The sequence below is a fragment of the Lemur catta genome, chromosome 11, assembly GCF_020740605.2.
Source record: "Lemur catta isolate mLemCat1 chromosome 11, mLemCat1.pri, whole genome shotgun sequence".
NCBI classification, from domain to species: domain Eukaryota; kingdom Metazoa; phylum Chordata; class Mammalia; order Primates; family Lemuridae; genus Lemur; species Lemur catta.
In genome coordinates this window covers 61,409,764-61,429,615 of record NC_059138.1, presented here as the reverse complement: position 1 = coordinate 61,429,615, position 19,852 = coordinate 61,409,764, and the positions used below count along the sequence as shown (strand labels likewise).

General features: G+C 39.2%; 2 protein-coding genes across 2 annotated transcripts in view; both read right to left on the bottom strand.

Annotated features, from left to right (window-relative positions):
- Positions 1-17,158, bottom strand: part of SCIN (scinderin) — a 70,450-nt gene extending 53,292 nt beyond the window's left edge. The window contains exons 1-3 of the mRNA XM_045564680.1: positions 16,861-17,158; positions 10,351-10,505; positions 5,660-5,821 (exon numbers count right to left, since the gene is read on the bottom strand). Coding sequence (XP_045420636.1) covers positions 5,660-5,821; positions 10,351-10,505; positions 16,861-17,059 — 516 coding nt within the window. The 5' untranslated portion in view covers positions 17,060-17,158. The remainder of the gene's footprint in view (positions 1-5,659; positions 5,822-10,350; positions 10,506-16,860) is intronic.
- A 336-nt stretch (positions 17,159-17,494) lies between these two features.
- Positions 17,495-19,852, bottom strand: part of LOC123646983 — a 37,094-nt gene continuing 34,736 nt past the window's right edge. The window contains exon 6 of the mRNA XM_045564152.1: positions 17,495-17,672. Within this exon, the coding sequence (XP_045420108.1) occupies positions 17,495-17,672 (178 nt within the window). The remainder of the gene's footprint in view (positions 17,673-19,852) is intronic.

The following is a 19,852-nucleotide window of genomic DNA, read 5'->3' as shown; positions in this document are numbered from 1 at the left end:
ACCCAATATTTATCTTTCTGTCCCTAACTTATGTTGCTTAACATAATGTCCTCCAGATTCATCCATGTTGCTGAAAATGGTGAGATTTCATTATTTTTTATGTCTGAATAGTATTCCACTGTGTGTATCTACCACATTTTCTTTATTCATTCATACCATGATGAACATTTAGGTTGATTCCATATCTTGGCTATTGTGAATAATGTTGCAATAAACATGCGAGTGCTAGTATCCCTTTGATATATTGATATCCTTTCCTTTGGATAAATACCCACTAGTGGGATTTCTGGATTGTATAGTAGTTCTGTTTTTAGTTTTTTGAGAAACCACCATATTGTTTTCTATAATGGCTGTACTAATTTACCAATTCACCTTTTTCTGCATCCTCACCAGCATTTGTTATTTTTTGTCTTTTTGATAATAGCCATTCTGACTGGGGAGAAATAGTATCTCATTGTGGTTTTGGTTTGCATTCCTCTGATGTTCAGTATTTTTTCATACACTTGTTGGTCATTCAAAATTCACTTTAATATAGCAAAATTACTTTCATTTTTAACCCTCCTGTAGAAATAGGAGCATGAGAATAAACTTAGGTTGAGTAGTAGACAAAAAAGAAAATTACATCTCTAGACACATGACTGCATAAGACAGTACACTTTTTACTGGATAGATAAACATTTGTTGAAACATTTGTTGAGTGACTGTAAGTTTTGCACTTCATACTTTGGGAACAAAGTGAGTGAGTGAGGCTAATAAGTACATAGACAAGCAATAGGAAAAATGCTGAGAGCCAAGTCTTGTATGGTAACAGCATAGTTAAGACAAGGGTGCATCTAACTCTACAGTGGCAGGACAGTGGACAGAGGAAGTAGAAAAAGACAAGGTCAAGAAACAAATTATGAAGAAGGTAGTATCAGAGTTCAATATTTAAGGATAATATCAGATGCTTGCTGGAGAAAGGTGCCACAGAAGAGGAGAGTTTTCTAGGCAAAAGAATCAATCCACAAGAGCAAAATCACGGCAACTTGAGAGAATGTGTCCTGTATGGGCTACTGAGACAGTGTCAGCAGCAATGAAGAGGGCAGGAAGGATTCAAGAGATACCTAGACATAGAACAGACCAGGCTGGTGATTAAGTGAGTATGGAGCACTAGGGAGAAGTTGTCAAGAAAACTCCTGGATTTGGGGTTTGAGGACCTGAGTGAGTGGTGGTTCCATTAATAAGATAAGGACAATAAGAGGAAGAATCATTCTATACACTTGCTGAGTTTGAGGTTCTCATGAAACATAATGAGCCAAAATATCTGGGAGGCTGCCTGAAATATTGACATGGGCCTCAGGAAAGAGGTCTGAGCTAGACTATAAAAATGAGACTTACTGGGGGGGAACAGTTGAAGCATTGGGTGAGGATGAGTTTGCTCATGAAGAATGTATAAAGAAGAGATAATGATTAAAAGTGGAATCCTCAAAAAAAATTTTTTGAGAGATGAGCAGACCATGCAAGGAAGAATGACAAAGAGTAGCCTGTAAAGGAATAAGACAAGAAATCCAGGAAAGGAGCAAGGGTGAAGAGGATGAGACTGGTCCACAGTGTGGATTACAGCACAAGGATCGAGTGGATAATGACCAGGGTGTCCACTGGATTTAGCAGAGGCCATTGATGCCCGATACCTGTAGCAAGAATAGTTTCCAAGGAATGGTGGGAATGAAAGTCAGACAGTGTGGGTTAAAGACTGACTGCTAAATGAGGAAGTGGAGACTGCTTTTTCAAAGCAGCATGACTGAACAATGGGAGAGGGGGCGATAGATTATAAATAGCGAGAGTAGGGCAAAGCTGCATAACTGACCAAACAAGTTAATAAGGAAACAATATGCAGAACATCAAGATTAGTAACTCACCACGGGAATTCCTACTCCTGTGAAACCTAATTCTTCACTAGTGGCTGACTCTGACATATATTTCTGAGAGTTAACCCCAGATCCCAAGTCATAAGAATACAGGCTTTTTTACTATATTTCATATTCTGCAGTTACTGATGCTTTGGTTGCAATATTTTTAGATGTGATTTTATTAGTTAAAACTTATTAGCTAATTTCTAAAAATACCTCGTACCTTTAAGAATAGTGAGAAAATAATGACTTATAAATTCTCCAACATTAAAATGTATAGTTCAAAAGCATTTTTCCAAAAATTCAGTAAATTGCTAAGATCTAGCCATATTTCATATTATTTTCTGAATATACACTAAATATGAGAATGCATCTAAATCAATCTCTAAAATATCGATGATTTTCTTCACTGTCAAGCTGGTTAAACTGATAATTTTACTCTCTCATGCTTCAGGCTGAGGAGGTTACATTGTCATGTCTAGGGAATATTTACTGTAGTCTAAAACTTTATAAAAGAAGAAATGTTTCTAAGGCATACGGGATTTCATATTAATAATAGTAAATGTTTATCAAAAAAGCTGACCTCCCTCAAACATGATCAATGTATGGGATTTAGGTTATATCCATAACTTTAGTATTGCCCAGCTGGGGTGATAGCTTTAGAAGCTTAACTGCCATTTTTCATACCTGAGTAATAATAAAAACTTGGAGAAACTGTACTAGTATTATTTTGTGCTCTCTAATGCAGAAAGTGGTCTTTAAGGAATTAGCTCAATGACTCTATTAAAATATTATGGCACATAAAATTTTAGTTGCACGTTCTTCTTTGTTTACTGCAACACACCCCAAAAATAAAGTCACTAAGGTAACCACAAGACCTTATGACCATTTAGAAACTTTTGGCAACATACCGACTGGTTAATGGTTAGTAACGTAAACACAGATCTTGTGAGCACCTGTTTCAGTGTATGTAGGAATCCAGTTCTTGATTCCTACTAAGGAATCACTTTATAGAGTGTAGGAACTTCCATAATTTAAAAGATAACCCAACACAAGTTATCTCTGCAACAAAATATCTCTTTTATGAGGCATGAGAGCAGAAGAGAACCTGAGAGTTATTAAAGATAATTAACTACATAAAATGAAGATAATTGACTATTAAATAGATGAATTATCCTTGAACCTTATAATAGAGACTCTGTCCCTATTATATGAGTCTGAATTTGTGGGTCATACTCCCACAGGCTGATACTACCTATGGGAAGAGAGCATATATCACTACAACTGTAACAAGTCTACCATAACCCCTATCTGGTCCACTGTAGAAGCTTAGTATTTGTTTCACAAAATAGTAAATGGTTCAATGAATACCACTACTTTTAGTAGAATCTTAGCAGATTAGGCATTATCAATTCTGAATTCAGGAGATTCTGAAACTGTTGCAAGACATTGTATTACAGGGCCATGCCATCTTATATGCTCCTAAGTTGCCTTAATGTGGTGAACAGAATGTGAAGCCTGAATAGAAAAACCCAGGTCCCATCCCGGGTCACCAAACAACTGGTATCAATGTAACGAAATCTTGTAAGGCTCTTGTTTCCCCCTTTGAAACTGGGATAATAATTGCCATTTCCTGGATGTGATTGTGGGTCAGATGAGACTGAATCATAGTCAGCTAAGGATAGAAGTGACATCAGAAATCAGAGTCAAGATTAAAAATAAATAAGAAAGTTAAGGCTCAGAGATGTTAATGATTTGCCAAAGATAAGAGTAGTTAGCTGGAAAGGTGAAGTAGAAGCTATTCATGATAATTAAATAGATTATTGCATTTATGTAGCAATTACATTATAAATAAAAAGTTTTTTTAGAAATGAAATAATTTCAACATCATCAGGAAGTGTTCCTCTTGTTTAGGGGCCCTAGAGATCACCTAATCAAATACCTACCTTGACAGATGAGAACTTGAGATTATAGTATAATGAATGAGAACTGTCTCCTTTTTCTAACATGTAAAAACAACTTTATACATTATAAAGGGCTTTAAAATATAAGTGGTGGACCTGAGAGTTGAGATAGACAACTACTGTCCCTAGGCTTTGAGAGACTGAATGCTGCAATTGTTTTTGGAACTGTGTGGCTTGATGATACCTGTAAGCATCCGCTTGCATAAGCTATTTATTTCTTTCTTTATTTACGGTACAGCGGATGAAGGGAATGGAATAATATCTGTTTTCTGCCTCGATCTGAGGGTCAGGACTTAAGCCTGTTAGGAGAATGAATTAGCTTTTGAAGTTAAACAGGATTTTTCCATGAAATTTATTGTGAGATTCAGAAAAATAGTCCTGCCGTTTAGGGTGTAGATGTCTAAGTGTGATAATAAGAATTGTACTTTAGGCATTAATATTACTGTGATCTCAACTGTACACACAAGGTAGCGTGATTCAAGTGAGCCAGATTATGTATTAGCAGTAATGAAACCATACATACATCCTGACTTACAGAAACTGAAAGACTTTATACCTCAGGGTCATTTTCCAAACCATTTATAACTTTTGTACATTTAATCTCTGTGCTGTTGTCAAATTAATATCTCTTAAACAGAAGTTTTTGTAGCTTTATCTTCAGAATCCTTTGTGCCCTTCCCCTATGCACATGGCAATAAACTCTTTTGGCTTCTTGGCTGCTTTATCCTCAAATATCACCCAAGTAGATGCAGTAAAACAAAATGCTTAGGTGGCGATCGGATATGCCAAGAGTCTAATCCTGGCTTCATAATTTCCTGGCTACGTAACCTCAAGGAAGTTCCACAGACAATCCAAGCTTCATGCTAGCTGGAGCAGTACAGGTCAGGTCATGCCTCTGTACAATGCTTGGCCCAGAAATGTTAGGAACGATAATTATAATGTTGATATATGTGGTGTGATGAGGAACAAGAAGAGGAGATCATTATATGCTCTGTGCTTTCCTAAATTCTTTGTTTTTGCACATTTTTCTTAGTAGTAGGGATGCCTTTTTATTTCTACTATCAAAACCTTACATAGTTTTAAAGACGCAACTTAAATTGTACCTACTAGCATTTAGCACAAGGCCTTGCAATAGTACTTCTTTATCATGATGATAATAACTGATTATAAGTAAACCTGATATTAGAAGGGCCTATTTTCCTGGAAAAAAATCACAGCTCAGATATAGTATGCTATTGTCCATGCCATTAAGATGATAATTGATATTTGTTCTTGTGCCTTTTCTTCTAACAACCCTAAATAGAATTGATAAATGGGAGACAGTATGGGGTGTGTGTGTGTGTGTGTGTGTGTGTGTGTGTGTGTGTGTATGTGTTAAAATATTCCTTCAAAATTCTTCAGGTGGCTGTTTAAATTCTAGAAACTTTGATTGCTGGGCGAATCAATTTTCCCCTTAAGCTATGCTTTCCCACACACAATTACGGACAAAATAATTAGAGGAAGTTCTGTTCAGAGAGAAGAGGAAATATATTAAATATTATTCAATTTCTGTTCTATGGTAGGAAAAACTAAATCACTACTCTGTACTAAATCTATCAAAGACATAAAAACTTTGAAGTCCCACTTTATGTGTCATTTAAATATTTGCCAATTACTATGTGATACGATTGCATCTCACATAACCATGACCTCTTTCCTGTGTGCAGAAAATAGAAAAAGTGATTGTCTTCAATGACACGTCCATTTGATTTGATCCGAAAACAATTTACGTTCCTGTAGACACCTACGTGTGCATAGGAAACTTACGGTGCCAAGGTCAATGATGAAGCAGTCGCCCTTGTTGAAACTGTCCCAGCTGAGGGGAACTTCTGTGGCCCTGACCACTCTCCTACCCTTCACATGCAGCAGCCTCTGGGCGGTCAGGTCGTTGGTGAGAACGTGATTGAGTCCAGACGCCACACCCCCAGCCTGCACAAGGGGGAAAAGACACAACACAGAACAAAGAGAAAACTGGTGAGGCTTCCAACCAGACAAGGCAAAGCATAATACCAAAGGGTTTATGCCAAAACTGTGCCTGTGGGGCCAAGATAAAATAGCTACCTATCACACGTGAAAAGTTACATAGGAAAAGAGAATTCCTTGGTAAATCAACAAGTTGGTTTATTCGGTCTCCTTATTCTTCCTGTTTTAACAATTCAATTTAAAATTGAAAATATTTACTGAGAACCTTCAGCATATAAAAAACACTGCTGCATACACAAAAAGCAGCAGCCATGGCTCTTGTCCTCTGGGCGCTAATGATTTCAAGCCATTAATGAGTGAGAAGGCAAACACAGATTTCAGGCAAGAAAGTGAAAGGAGAGTAGAGGAGAGTCAGAAGTAACAAGTACAGGTGACAGCAGCCAGAGAATGAGGCACCCAAAATTCCCACTGTCACAGTGTTAGGATGGAGAGTTGAGTGCTGGCCAGGGATAGGCTGCTCCTATGAATGGTCCTTGTTTTCACATTTCAAAAAAATCAAATGTTTTCTTTATTTTCTGCTAAACAGAGTTTATTAAATATGCTAGGTCTGAGTATTTTTACTTTAAATCAGGAGAGATGCAGTATCTTGATAGCACATCCCCACCACAACAAAACAAAACAAAGCAAATAAAATACAATCACATTGAGTTAAAGAAATGTTGAAGTAAGAATTTTACCTGTATCAATTATATTTTCTTATATTATTTGCAATCATCTTTTATCTTTTCATTTTTTTTTCCTAATTAAATGTTAGGAACCATTTCTTTATTTCCACAATTAATTATAAGGTGCTGTGTGTGACTGAGTTACAGTATAAACAAAACTCTGTCATTGATAGATCAAAGGCCTCTATAATAATGGTAAGAAAAATTAGCCGTATTAACCAATCTATAAAATAAGCCAACTTTCAAATTTATTATATAAACATATACAGTGAATCCAAAAGATGAGGTTAGGTTGCACATGTAGTCGTTAGCACATTCTTTTAATGTTCATTGGTGTTAAATTTTCTCCCTTCTCCAGGAAAAGGCCCCCATGAACAGAAAAGTTTTGTTATTATAAGTCAAAGGTTGATTTCAGGACAATTATAACCACAAATTTTAGGAACACATAATAATTTCCCATCCATAATTTCACAAAGATTGTCACATTTCTTGGCTTAATGAGCTAAGTATTATAAAACAAAAATCAATGTAAGTTTCCATCTTGGCAATTTTAATTTTTTAAAAATAAAGTAGAAGTACATTGTGCTCTGATAAAAAAATAAGACACCGTGATCTAAAAATGTTATAAAATATAGAGTAGATTTAGACTGAAGATACATATATAACATTCAGGCTAATTTCATAGGGTGAACCTGCAGAGGGATATACAGTCTGAAAATTTAACATAATTTTTAAAAAATAATTTGTCTCTAATATTTGATGCCACAAATGCACAAAATAAATACTATATGTTGCACATGTCTGTAATTCTTCTATGAATACTGTTTACATTAAACCTAAAAGCTTCCAGCCTCTTTCTACTTTCACAAGACAGAATAAAAGCAAAGTGGATGATCTTCTGAACTAGTGGTACCATAAATACAGGTTTACTGGCTGGCAGATGTCTGATGGTCACTATCTACAGTAACGGCTGAGGGCAGAGTCTTGTTCAGCTTGGGAAAGGTATGTCAGCCAGAGATTTAATATAAGGGAGCAATGGTAAGTAATAGTGCTCTACACCTCCTTCTCAGGCCCTAAAAGACCTCAGAGAGAAATGACACAAGTCAATCACATGAGATAAGAAGATGGTCTTAATGTTTCCTAGCCAAATCTTTACATTAGGATACGGCAGCTAAATGTGACTTTTGCAGACTTGGCAATGGTAGGCTTTGTCAAATTTTTCCCACTCCAAATAGACACAATAGCTTGTTTTGTAGAGTATTCTTAAAAATTTTCCCCAATATTTGAACCATTTATGTACGTTGAGAATGTCAGAGTATAATGATTAGTAGCTTAGACACTAGAGTCAGATGGTCACCCATTCACATAACAGCTATGAGATCATGACAATTACATAGCTTCTCAAAGCTGTGCTTTACTTATCTTAATAGAATGGTAACTATAGAAACTGCAACACAACGTTGCTTGTATTAAATGAGATAATATGAGTGACGTGATTAGCATATTCCTATAAGCCTCGAACTACTAATGGGATGAAATTAAGCATAATAGAATCGTATTTGCTCTTCTGGGTGTTAAATTATCTCTGCTTCCACATTTCTTATCAAGGATTGTTGCAAATGCACGTTGCCATCTGCTCAATGTCACTGAGGATAAGATAGTGCACTCATTTTCTTGCTGATAAATTTGACCTCCATTTGCAAACATCATCTTTCTAAAACACATTAATTTGTGGTGGTTTTACTGTTGGTAATTAGAAGATAATTATCCAATAACTGTAAAATTACTTTTATCATGTCCACTTTCAAATATGTATCTAGAAATTTTACTTCAAAAGTCCTGTTAATAGCCAGCAGGATTAATAACAAGTCTCTACTGGTTGATTATATACTCTGTAGCTGCGATCCCCAACCTACTGGTTGATTATGTACTCTGTAGCTGCGGTACCCAACCCCCGGGCCGCGGACCAGTACCAGTCTGTGGTCTCTTAGGAACCAGGCCGCACGGCAAGAGGTGAGTGAGTGAAGCTTTATCTGTATTTACAGCTGTTACCCATTGCTTACATCACCACCTGAGCTCTGCTTCCTGTCAGATCAGTCGCTGTTTCCCATCACCCCCAGATGGGACAGCCTAGTTTCAGGAAAACAAGCTCAGGGCTCCCATTGATTCTGCATTATGGTGAGTTGTATAATTATGTCATTATATATTACAATGTAATAATAGAAATAAAGTGCACAATATATGTAATGTGCTTGAATTATCCCAAAACCATCCCCTGACTCCCACTCTGTGGAAAAATTGTCTTCCATGAAACCAGTCCCCAGTGCTAAAAAGGTTGGGGATGGCTGCTCTATAGGTATTTTATCACTTAATTTAATCCTTAATCTTGACAGCACCTGTATGAGAAAGCTGTTATAATACCCGCTGCACATTTGAAGAAATTTAGCACAGAAAGGTCAAGTATTTGCCTTAAAGCAAACAAGTCATATGTGGCAAAAATGGGTTCAAAACTGGGATGATGTCACAACACCTGCTTTTGGTAACTCCAAGACTCAGCCCATTTAAAATGTTGGCTTTATTGACATAAAGGAAGTTTCAGGATCATTTGGCATAAACTGTATGAGCTCTTGTCAATTAAATACAATGAGACGTAATAGTTTGATATTTAAGGTGCTTAACAGCCTAGAGTGAAATAATGATTTCAAGAGAGATAAGAGAATATATACGTGTTTTGTTGTGATCTCAATGGTATCACAAAATATTCAACCGAGGCTCTGAACAGGTAAAGGTAGAAATAAACCCCGACATCTTAATAGGCAAATTTAGTATTATAGTCAGAATTATAGTTTAGCTCTGAAGTTTCAGATCCGCACTAGGGTGACATGCTCAAGGGGTGGGGTGGTAGGGTGTGCAGAACACCTGCTGGAGTATGTTTGATTTTGGAAAGGCTTGTTTCTGGAATGTTTGTCTGGCGAGGGTGTTCCTCACACTCTAACTGAACACATATGGTGGGGCAGGGGGCGGGAGCGGTGAAGGAGGGCCAGACTGCAAAGATCACTGGGAGAATGCCAGGAAAAAGCTATCCTTTACCGAAGCTTGCCTTACAGAGATAGAACTATTTAACTATTTGTTTTTGTCTGTTTATGTTCAGAAGTAAAGCCAATACGTTGGTGCTGCAGACCAATATCCGCAAATTGTGTGCGAGTATGTATGTGTGTGCTTATATGCATATTTGGGTTTGTGTGGCCGAACCACACATATTTTCAGCTCAGTGGTTTCAATTGCATCATTTCTCAGATCAAACCACACACTATTTGGGAAATGCATGTATAGTTCTTTGTAGTAACTGAAATTATAATTGTTATAAATACTGTATTAAGATATTACAGAACAATTGCCATTCCAAAGTCTTGAGTTACTTTCAGCAAATTCAGAGATTCTCTAGAACAGCAAAAATGAAAACTGTTAACATTCAAGTTACCAATATTTAATGATTGAAATAACTTTACAAAATATTAAAGGGCTTTTTTGTGAAGACATAACTGAAAGCACTTAACTTTCTTAAAAATATTATCCTATCAAATTAAGTCAAGTTTGTATATTTCACTTATTGCACTGTACATTCCACATTCATTGAACACCATGTGTCTGGCAGGTATTGGAGAGATAGCAGTGAACAAAACAGATTTAAACAAAGACAAAACAAGAAAAAAACCCTGCCCTCAATGAACTTTCATTTTATGAAGACGTGGCACAGATGAACAGGAAGAGAAGGGTTCATAATGGAAACTGTTTGAGAATGCTGCTTACCTTGTATTTCAGACCTCCTTTGAAATAGCCAACAAAATCAGTAGATTCGTAGCCTTGAAGTTCTCTACTTTGCACTGGCTTGCCACCCAAATAGTCATCCATCTGAACAGTGAAGATGGCAGCTGCTGTGCTTTCATCCTGGGAGCACTCCTTTCCTGAAACAGCAAATGAGAGCACCTCAATTATCAAGCAAGAAAAAGGACTAAGGCAGAATTTCTGATATAAATTAGAATTTTTCAATTCAATTATTTATCGATAGGACAAATAGTCTTATGCAGAAAGATCTTTTAGCAGAAATGGTATATTATTTTGCTAATAACTAAAAAAATTGTTTTTGTTCTTGCTTTTTTTAGGTCCTTAAAAAATTTTTAAAAGAAACATTGCTGTCTGAATGTGCTAAGAAAGATAACAACATATTCAGGTAAGCACTCATTTGGTACAGTCAATGATACCAGGCTATGCAAACATTTTGCAATTGGTTTAGCCTTTATTAGCATCAATCCTTAGGCTTCTATAATGTCAGCATGTTAATTAGTATTTGTGAGGAATATGAACATCATGGGCCATAATTAATTAATTTCAGGGAAGCAAGTGGATTTTAGAATGGGAAAATGAATACAATTTGATCTTAGTTCTATTTTGCTTGAATGAAATAATCTCTGAAGGAAAAGGGAGAGTAAAGGAACCAGCATGCTGGCATTTATTAAGTGTTAATGTAGGTGGCATTGTCCCAGGAATTTAACATGCAGCATACATTTAATTTTCACAATTGTAATACAGATCATATCCGAGGTCAAAAGAATTCCTAAGAACCAGCATCTGCATTGTACATGATGGTCAGAACAAGGACAATCCTGAGGGAGACTCAAATTTTATTAAAAAATACTTCAAACCTCTTACTGCATCTGAGCTGTATAAAAATCATAAATGATTCTAGAAATAATAGCTAACATTTAATAGCTAACATTTATATATTTATAGTACTCTCACTATGGGACAGACACTGTGGTAGTGTATTAACATGGATGATCTCATTTAATCCTCAAGCAAATGCATGAAGCAGAAACTATTTTCTCCCATGTTACAACACAGGAAACAGGCTTACAGAGACTGAGTAACTTTTCTGAGTTCATAAAGCTGACCTTTAGCAGAAAAGGACACAGACACAGGTTTGTATGATTCTGAAGCACAGGCTCTTAGAAACTACACTAGTAGATATTTTTAATATTCAGACTCTTATTAGTAGTAAAACTTTGTGGTGATCAGAGTGTGTTCATTTCCCCCATGGATAATGGATGTATAAAAGTTTAGAAGCTGTAACAATCTAATAGTTCACCTGAACAACCCTGAGAGTATTAGCCAAAGTTGAAGAAAGGAAATCAGTTAGCTATATTAAAGAAAGAATAAGATTTCTTTACAATTCCTCTCTTACTTTCAAAGGAGACCTGAGTACCAAATATCTTCTGAGAGGAAAGAATCAGCAGCTAGAAGTATACTTGACACGGTAACAATTTTGTGATCTTGCTGTGGTCGAAGGTAAGTATTTAACACAGAGACAATTCTGTAGTCTGAAAAGACTCTAGTGTCATTCTTCTGCCCATTTTCCTAACCCTAACTGGGAATACCAATTAAGATATAGATGTAGATTTTGTACACAGATGCTTTAAGAGATAATCTCAAATCAAGGTTAATACCAAAGGTGTTAAAGATGATGTATTTGACATAAACATTCTTACTTGACTACAAGTTGAAACCTGAATCTCTTTAGGTAGATATAAATGGACAGGCATGAAGTTAACAAATGAACTGGAAATATTAAATAAGGTAATTAAATTATGCTTTCATTTGCTGATGTTTATATAATGTGCTAGGCTAGGAAATATCAGTATAAATAAACCAGAGTCCCTGCCCAAAAGAGGTTGAAAGGTCTTAATGAAGCGAACATCAGCCTATGAATGTGAAAATTAGAATCAAATTCAGTTGTATTTGTGTATAATCTCTGCTTATGAATTCATTTGGTTTTCCCCTATGAATTCTGATGACATTCATTATTTCCCCTATGCTGATTTTACCAATGCCTTTTATGCTCTGTTATGTTATATTAACATTATATTATACTTATATATATGCTGAAAACTTCCTGAAGTTGTTGTGGTAGTATGATGATTTTATATATAAAATATAGCTAAAAAGAGAGGTGAAAAACTAGGGTAAGCCAGACATGGTAATATCTGAGAGTCAGCCAGGCATGGTGGCTCACACCTGTAACCCAGCACTTTAGGAGGCTGAAGCAGGAGAATTACTTGAGGCCGTAAATTGGAGACCAGCCTGGGCAACATAGTGAGACTGCATCTCTACAAAAAATAAAAAAAAATTTAGCTGGGTATGGTGGTGCACACTTGTAGTCTTAGTTACTTGGGAGGCTGAGGCAGGAGGATTGCTTGAGCCCAAGAGTTTGAGGCTGCAGTGAGCTATGATTGGGCCACTGCACACCAGCCTGGGTGACAGAGCAAGACCTTGTCTCAAAAAAAAAAAAAACCAACTAGGGTAATCCAACACCCTTTCGTGATAAAAAAAAAAAATAGCCAAATTAGCAACAGAGAGGAACATCCTCAACTTGATAAATAGCATAAACAAAAAACATAGAGCTAACATAATACTGAATGGTGAAAGCCTGAATGCTTTCCCCATGAGAGCAAGAGCAAAAGGTATAGATGTGTCACAACTTGTTTAACCAGTCACCTGTTAAAGTGTATCTGGGCTGATTTCAATTTCTGGCTATTCAAATAAAGCCGCTAAGGACATCTGTGTGTAAGTTTTTGCGTGAACAGAAATTTTTACTCCTCCAGAATATGTGCCCATGAATGCAGTTGCCGGGTCATATATGATAGTTGGATGTTTAGTTTTGTAAGAAACTACTAAACCCTTTACAGAGTGCTATACCATTGTACATACTCCTGGCCCAGCAATGCAAGTTATCCAGTGTCTCAGCATCCTCTCCAGCCCTTTGTATAAGTTCCTTTTATTGTACTTCAATCCTGTGGATTTTCAGTGACTTGCAGAAGGCCAAGCACAGACTAGTCACAGGATAAATGTATGCATGTTGCTTTAAAATCTATTTATGCGAAGTTAAAACTGGCAAGGAGAAAGGGTGAGGGTAGGTGCTGGTAGCATAAGGTTGGGGATGTGACAGAGAGCTGTTTTACCAGCTGGCCCTGCTCGTTGACTTGGTGCTATAAGGACCTAGAAGCACAAGGTAGATGCACTTAAACCGCTAGGTACAAACCTGGAATGTTTTTTAAGAAGGACTAATGCCAAAATTTCTAAGTTATATGCAATAAATTCTTACTTTTCTTACATTTAAGCATACAATGTTAATGCAAAGTGGTGCATACAGTAATCTGAACTATGCCAGGGTGTTATGGAAACACCAAGGAAGAGACCTGGAAAGATCACTCTCCCTCTGTTCTCTCTCATTGTAGGTACAACTTATTCCTGTTTCCCTTTCTGACTCCTACCTGTTTCTTCATTTCTGTGCTATGCAACTTTTTCAGCCCAGTTTGACTCTATCTTCTCTTCTCTTCCTTCCAACTGATGTGCTGATTTCCTTTAATCAAATGTTTTTTTCCCCTGAAGCTCTCCTTACTAGAACTTTCTCTCATTCTGTCTCTCTGATTAATCCTTATGGATTGGCCAGGTGCGGTGGCTCACACCTGTAATCCTAGCACTCTGGGAGGCTGAGGTGGGAGGATCACTTGAGGTCAGGAGTTCGAGACCAGCCTGAGCAAGAGTGAGACCCCGTCTCTACTAAAAAATAGAAAGAAATTATCTGGACAACTGAAAATATATAGAAAAAATTAACCGGGCATGGTGGTGCATGCCTGTAATCCCAGCTACTCTGGAGGCTGAGGCAGAAGGATTGCTTGAGCCCAGGAGTTTGAGATTGCTGTTAGCTAGGCTGACACCATGGCACTCTAGCCCAGGCAACAGAGTGAGACCCTGTCTCAAAAAAAAAAAAAAAAAAAAAAAATCCTTATGGATTCATCTTAATTTAGATCTTAGGGTAGACTATTTCCAATAAAATTCAGTTTGCTTAGGGAACTGAAGTAGGAAGAGCTGCTGAAATATTTTACCTTAAGCTTTCCCACCTCCCTGTGATTTTTCTCTTGAAACAAGAGCCCTCCTAATTACTCTCCTTTCCTTGTTTTCTCTCAAGGCTCCTGTGTTTCCCCATAACCACAGACATTTGTGTCTCTTTCACAGTACTTATCACATTTTACTGGTGTTATATCATGTTTTGTCTTATTGCACCTTTGAGATGATGAAACTTAAGAAAAGGGTCATAAATTATTCATATGCAAAAGTACATTACACAGTGGTGGGCACATTGATGTTTACTGAATGAATTAGCTTACTATTAACATACTATTGACTTCAGTTTTAGCATATCTTTAAGATCCTAAATGTTTCTGCCCAAAGCATTATCTATTATATTTTTGAAATTGATGAGCACTAATGGAATAATTAAGAGCGAAAATGAATCTGTAAACCCTACAAAACACAGTGCTTAAGAAATCTACTTGTATGAGAAAGAATTTATAGAATTAGAGAATTGTGTTCAAACCCACTTGCAGTCTTCTGACAAAGTCAAACTTAATTGCTGTCTACATTAAGACACTGAATTCTTTCTCATTTTAATTCACCCAAATGGCAAATGTGGCATTTTAAACACTCTTATGCATTCCAGATCCAAGTTCTGGAAGGAAAGACTTCAGTGTAGACATCATTAATCTACCTGGTATCGTTCATCTTTGAACATAGGTTAAGGTTTCAGTGTTTTCTGGTATAAATATAAATAGATTACTGTCTATTATAACATTATAATAGGAATAATGACAATGCAATGGGAAACTAAAATGAGTTTAGAACTCAAGACCGAGCCTTCTCAGCCTCCTCAAGCTAACACAATTTTTTCACACCAAATGTTGTAATTTTAAATTCTATCTTCGTTCTATCTTTTTATTTCTCAATTTCTCAAGCGCCTGTTCCAGGTACTTGCCAATGTTTAGACAGTCATTAGTCAATGTTTTCTACTATTTTGTTTGTTAAAAGCTTCAAATGTTAGAAATAAAATTGTTGGCTTTCAAGAATGTAAGAATATATGTGTGTGATTCTGTGTGTGTACCTTCTAAGCTTAGGAATAAAAATAAACACAAGCACAGGAGAGGTGAGCTAGTTTTAAAAGAAGGAAAAGGGCTCTGAGAGCCCAGGGGGGAAGGATTGCTTGAACTCAGGAGTTCCAGACCAGCTTGAGCAAGAGCCAGACCCATCTCTACTAAAAATAGAAAAATTAGAGGGGGAAGGGAATGGGGTGGCGGTGTCATGGGGCCTGCCCTTAGTCCCAGCTACTCAGGAGGCTGAAGCAGGAGGACCGCTGGAACCCAGGCGTTTGAGGTTGCAGTGAGCTATGATGACACCACTGCACTTTACCAGGGAGCAACAGAGCAAGAATCTGTCTTTAAAAAAAAAAGGTAATAGGCTCACATAATCGGCATGTTGTTAGACAGGGTGTGCCTACTGGCGCAAGACCTCATAGGGAGAGGGTGGACATTCAGGATGTTTACTAGTAAAAGTAGAAGGTGGAAAAAGTAGAACACACAAGGCCCAGTGTCCTGAAAGCCCGGCAGGAATGCAACCCAAAATAATTACTACTGCTGAAGGGGCCTTTTTGTTCCACACTGCATCCTTGTTAAAACATAAATAATAAATTAATAAATAATAACAAGGCGACTTGCCTAAATAATACACAAATCAGCCATATAGAACTATTTATTTATACAGATAATATCTGCATTTCTTTTCCTGCTTCCATCCCAAGACACTAGCTCCCTGATAAACAGGAGTTTTTGTCTGCCAAACCTGGCAAGCAGCGAGGTGCAGGCAGAATCCTGTTTGAAAGAGGCCCAGGACACTAATCCCTGCAAGTAACAGAGAAATATAAACTGGTGCCCAAAGGCAACAAATAAACATAAATTTATGGTGGGGGAAAAAAAAAAAGGACTTCTTGCCAACTGCAGCAGACGCCCACAAACTTGTTCGACTTCATCTCCATCTTGACAGGGAAATCAGGACTGAACTTGTCGGAAGGTGAGCGGGGCTTGGCCAGCGCCCGGGGCGCAGGGACAGCGCTCCTGGGCAACAGTGGCGTCTGGAGATTGGAAGGTGAAAGAGGCAGAAGCCTGAGGACCAGCCTCAAAAAGTCCAGGAACTGGACTTGGCAAAGGTCAAAGGCAGCAGGATAAATCTGCCCCGGACTTCCCGGCGCCCCGCGTTTGCAGCGGGCGGGGAGTTGACTTTGGCTGGGAAGGAGGGTCCTGCCCGAAGGAGGCGCCCCGCGGTGGCGCGAGTGGCGCGGCGGGTCCCCTTTGCCCCCAGGCCTTCAACCCTCAGACTCCTACACGCCCCGCGCCCCGGGCAGGGCGGGCCGGGTCCCGCTCGGCCGCCCCTTACCGAGCCAGAAGTGCAGGCGGTAGGCGAAGCCTCGGCTCGCCTTGGCCGTGTGCAGCACCAGGTAGGCATCCCCGACGTAGAAGTCGCCGTACGCGCTCTCGGGCACCGGCGCCAGCTCCAGCTTCTCCACCCTCCAGACCTGCAGGCCCGCCTGCCTGCCCGCCCGGGAGAACTCCTGGTGGCACAGCTCGTGGGGCATGGCTCGGGCACGGCTCGGGCACGCGGCGCCTTGGGGCGGGGGTAGGAGGAGCGCACGACCTCGTTCACGGTGGAGTCGGACTAAACCGAGACCTGCAGACGTGACCCTGGTCGCGGTCACTTATAGAGCTCGCCCTCCCGGGAGGCGGCGCCCCACGCGGGAGGGGCCCGGGGCCCGGGCCGGAGTCGCACCCGAGCTGCGATCGCGCCCCCGCGGGAAGCGCCGCGCCCTCCCGCAAGGCAGGAGCGGCGTCGGCGCCGGCGAGCCGGAGACTCGGAGGGAGGTTAGAGAGGCTCCTGGAAATGCCTCCTCCAAAGACAGACATTCTCTGTGGCCACGGAAGGAGGAGATTAACGATTAAAACTGCTTGGCGCTCCCCCACGCATACCCATCACCCCTCTTCTGCGGGCGTTTCCCCTCCCCGCGCTAATCCTGTCATTGCTGGGTCTCCGTTGCGCCCGTCAGGAGGCTTTGGGCGATGAGCGAGCGCACCAGCCCTACCCTACGGCCTCGGCCTCGAGTCAGCGTTTCTCTAGGAGGAGCAGGACCTGTTCCTCTGGCCCTCTGGAGTAGTTCTTTCCTAGAACAAGGCTTCCTCTGCTGACAGAAGCACCTGCCGTTAGAGAGCAGAGGATTGTGCCACACTGGCATGCTGGAAGAATTTTAATGTGCCCTTTTAAATACATTGGCTTTTCAAGCAACAATCATGCTCATCATCGTCTCCATAGTGTCACTGGCCAATCTCTCCATTTCTGATGGCCAAAGTGTCTGTCTCTGCCTTCCCTGTTTGAAAGTACTATGAAAAGCAGCATGTCAGGTTTCTTGGAAAGGATGAAACCCTGGAAGACTACCTGTCCTACCTAGGGGACGAAGTCTCTCTGTAAATCCCAGGAGTTCAGGAGTGGTGGTTAAACTCTCTTGCCACCTGCCTCTTCCAGCCAAGAAAGTTGCTGAAAACAACAGCAGCTGCCCCCTGGGATGTTCTCAGGTAGGGCTGTTTGTGGATGTAATTTTATGCTTGGCCTGCCTTTTGAGTTACCTCTTACCTAGCTTCGAGGTGCTAATTTTCTCATTGTTTTACCTACAGTTTTTGCCTTTGCAGCATGGGCAAAGCACTGTAGACCAGAGATGGAAAATTACTCTTTATTTTGCATTCATTTAACAGAAGCTGGGATGGCAAAGGATTCTGCTGTTATTGAAAAAGCAAATCGCTCAGCATGTAAAGAGTAGGAAAGATGATTTTTATGCATGTAAATTTTCTTTTACTCTGTTTCCCAGATTACAAAAGTCCCTGGAAGGTCACTAATAATGTACAACTAGATTTTTCCCTTAAATAATTTGTGTTTTTAAGTAGGTTATTACATGACTGTGGTAAAAATTAAGAATACAAATGTGTGCGATAAAAATTTATCTCCATTTCACTCTGCCACCCAGTTGCTTTCCCCAAAGGTACTAAGTTACCAGTTTCTTAGGTATTTTTCCAGAAATACTCTTTTATCAACAAGAATATAGGTAATACAGTTATTTTTATTTATTTAACAGAAATGGTAACATACACAGCGTTTTGAATCTGTGTGTGTGTGCATGTGTGCCTGTGCCTTGAGATCAGGAGACACTCATAGAACCTCCTGATTATACCCACTTCAAGAAAGGACATTTCCCATGGCAACAAATGAGGGAATAAATTGTACGTGTGTGTGTGTGTGTGTGTGATCAATATACACTACTCATAGAGCTACCTCTTTTTACCAACCACATGGTATCCCATCTTCTAAAAGTACTATAATTTATTTAGTCTGTCCAGGTTCATAGTGTAGGGGCCAAGGGAAAACTTCCTTCTCCACCTCTGAAGGTTTGCTGAAAAATCAACTCACAAAAGGCAGATTAACAGGAGAAATGGCATGCAAACATATTAATATGCCTGCGGGAAAATCACAGAGTGATTGACCTACAACACAATGGAGTCCAAGTGGACATATAGCCTTCTTCAGAGGGGAAACGGAGATGGGGAGGTGTGGATGATTTTAGGGGGGTAGTAAATGATTTCTAGGGGAATTCAGTGGGCTTGAAGAACATACAATGGCCTGGGACAAAGTCTGTTGGACCTGCAGAGCAGACAATGGCTTGTGACAAAAGTCTGTCCAGGTGTGTTGTCTGTTGACTTACATATTTCTTCCTGTGATATGAATTCAGTTAATGAAAACTCAGAGATAGGACCACAGATAATAGTTTTCTTCTTTGATGGGTCCAGGCAGATAAGAGAACTTCAGACAACGACTTCATCCTATGCTTTGGGATAGAGAGGATTGGGTAAGGAGGGCCGGTCAGAGATACCTTGAGTCTTCTTCAGTTCAGCATTTGTTAAAGTGCCATATTTTGCGGTATCAGTTTCTGAGTCCTAATGTTAGGCATTTAATTTTGTCTATATTTTGCCAATACAGTGTTGCAAAGAACATTTTTGAATATACTTTATTATGGATATGCAATATTATGACTGTGAGATAAATTCCTAGAAATATAATTGCTAGAGTGGTTGGAATTAAATAATTTTTTTTTTTTTTTTTTTTTGAGACAGTCTCGCTCTGTCGCCTGGGCTAGAGTGAGTGCCGTGGCATCAGCCTAGCTCACAGCAACCTCAAACTCCTGGGCTTAAGCGATCCTACTGCCTCAGCCTCCCAAGTAGCTGGGACTACAGGCATGCGCCACCATGCCCAGCTAATTTTTTCTGTATATAATTTTGGTTGGCCAGATAATTTCTTTCTATTTTTTAGTAGAGACGGGGTCTCACTCTTG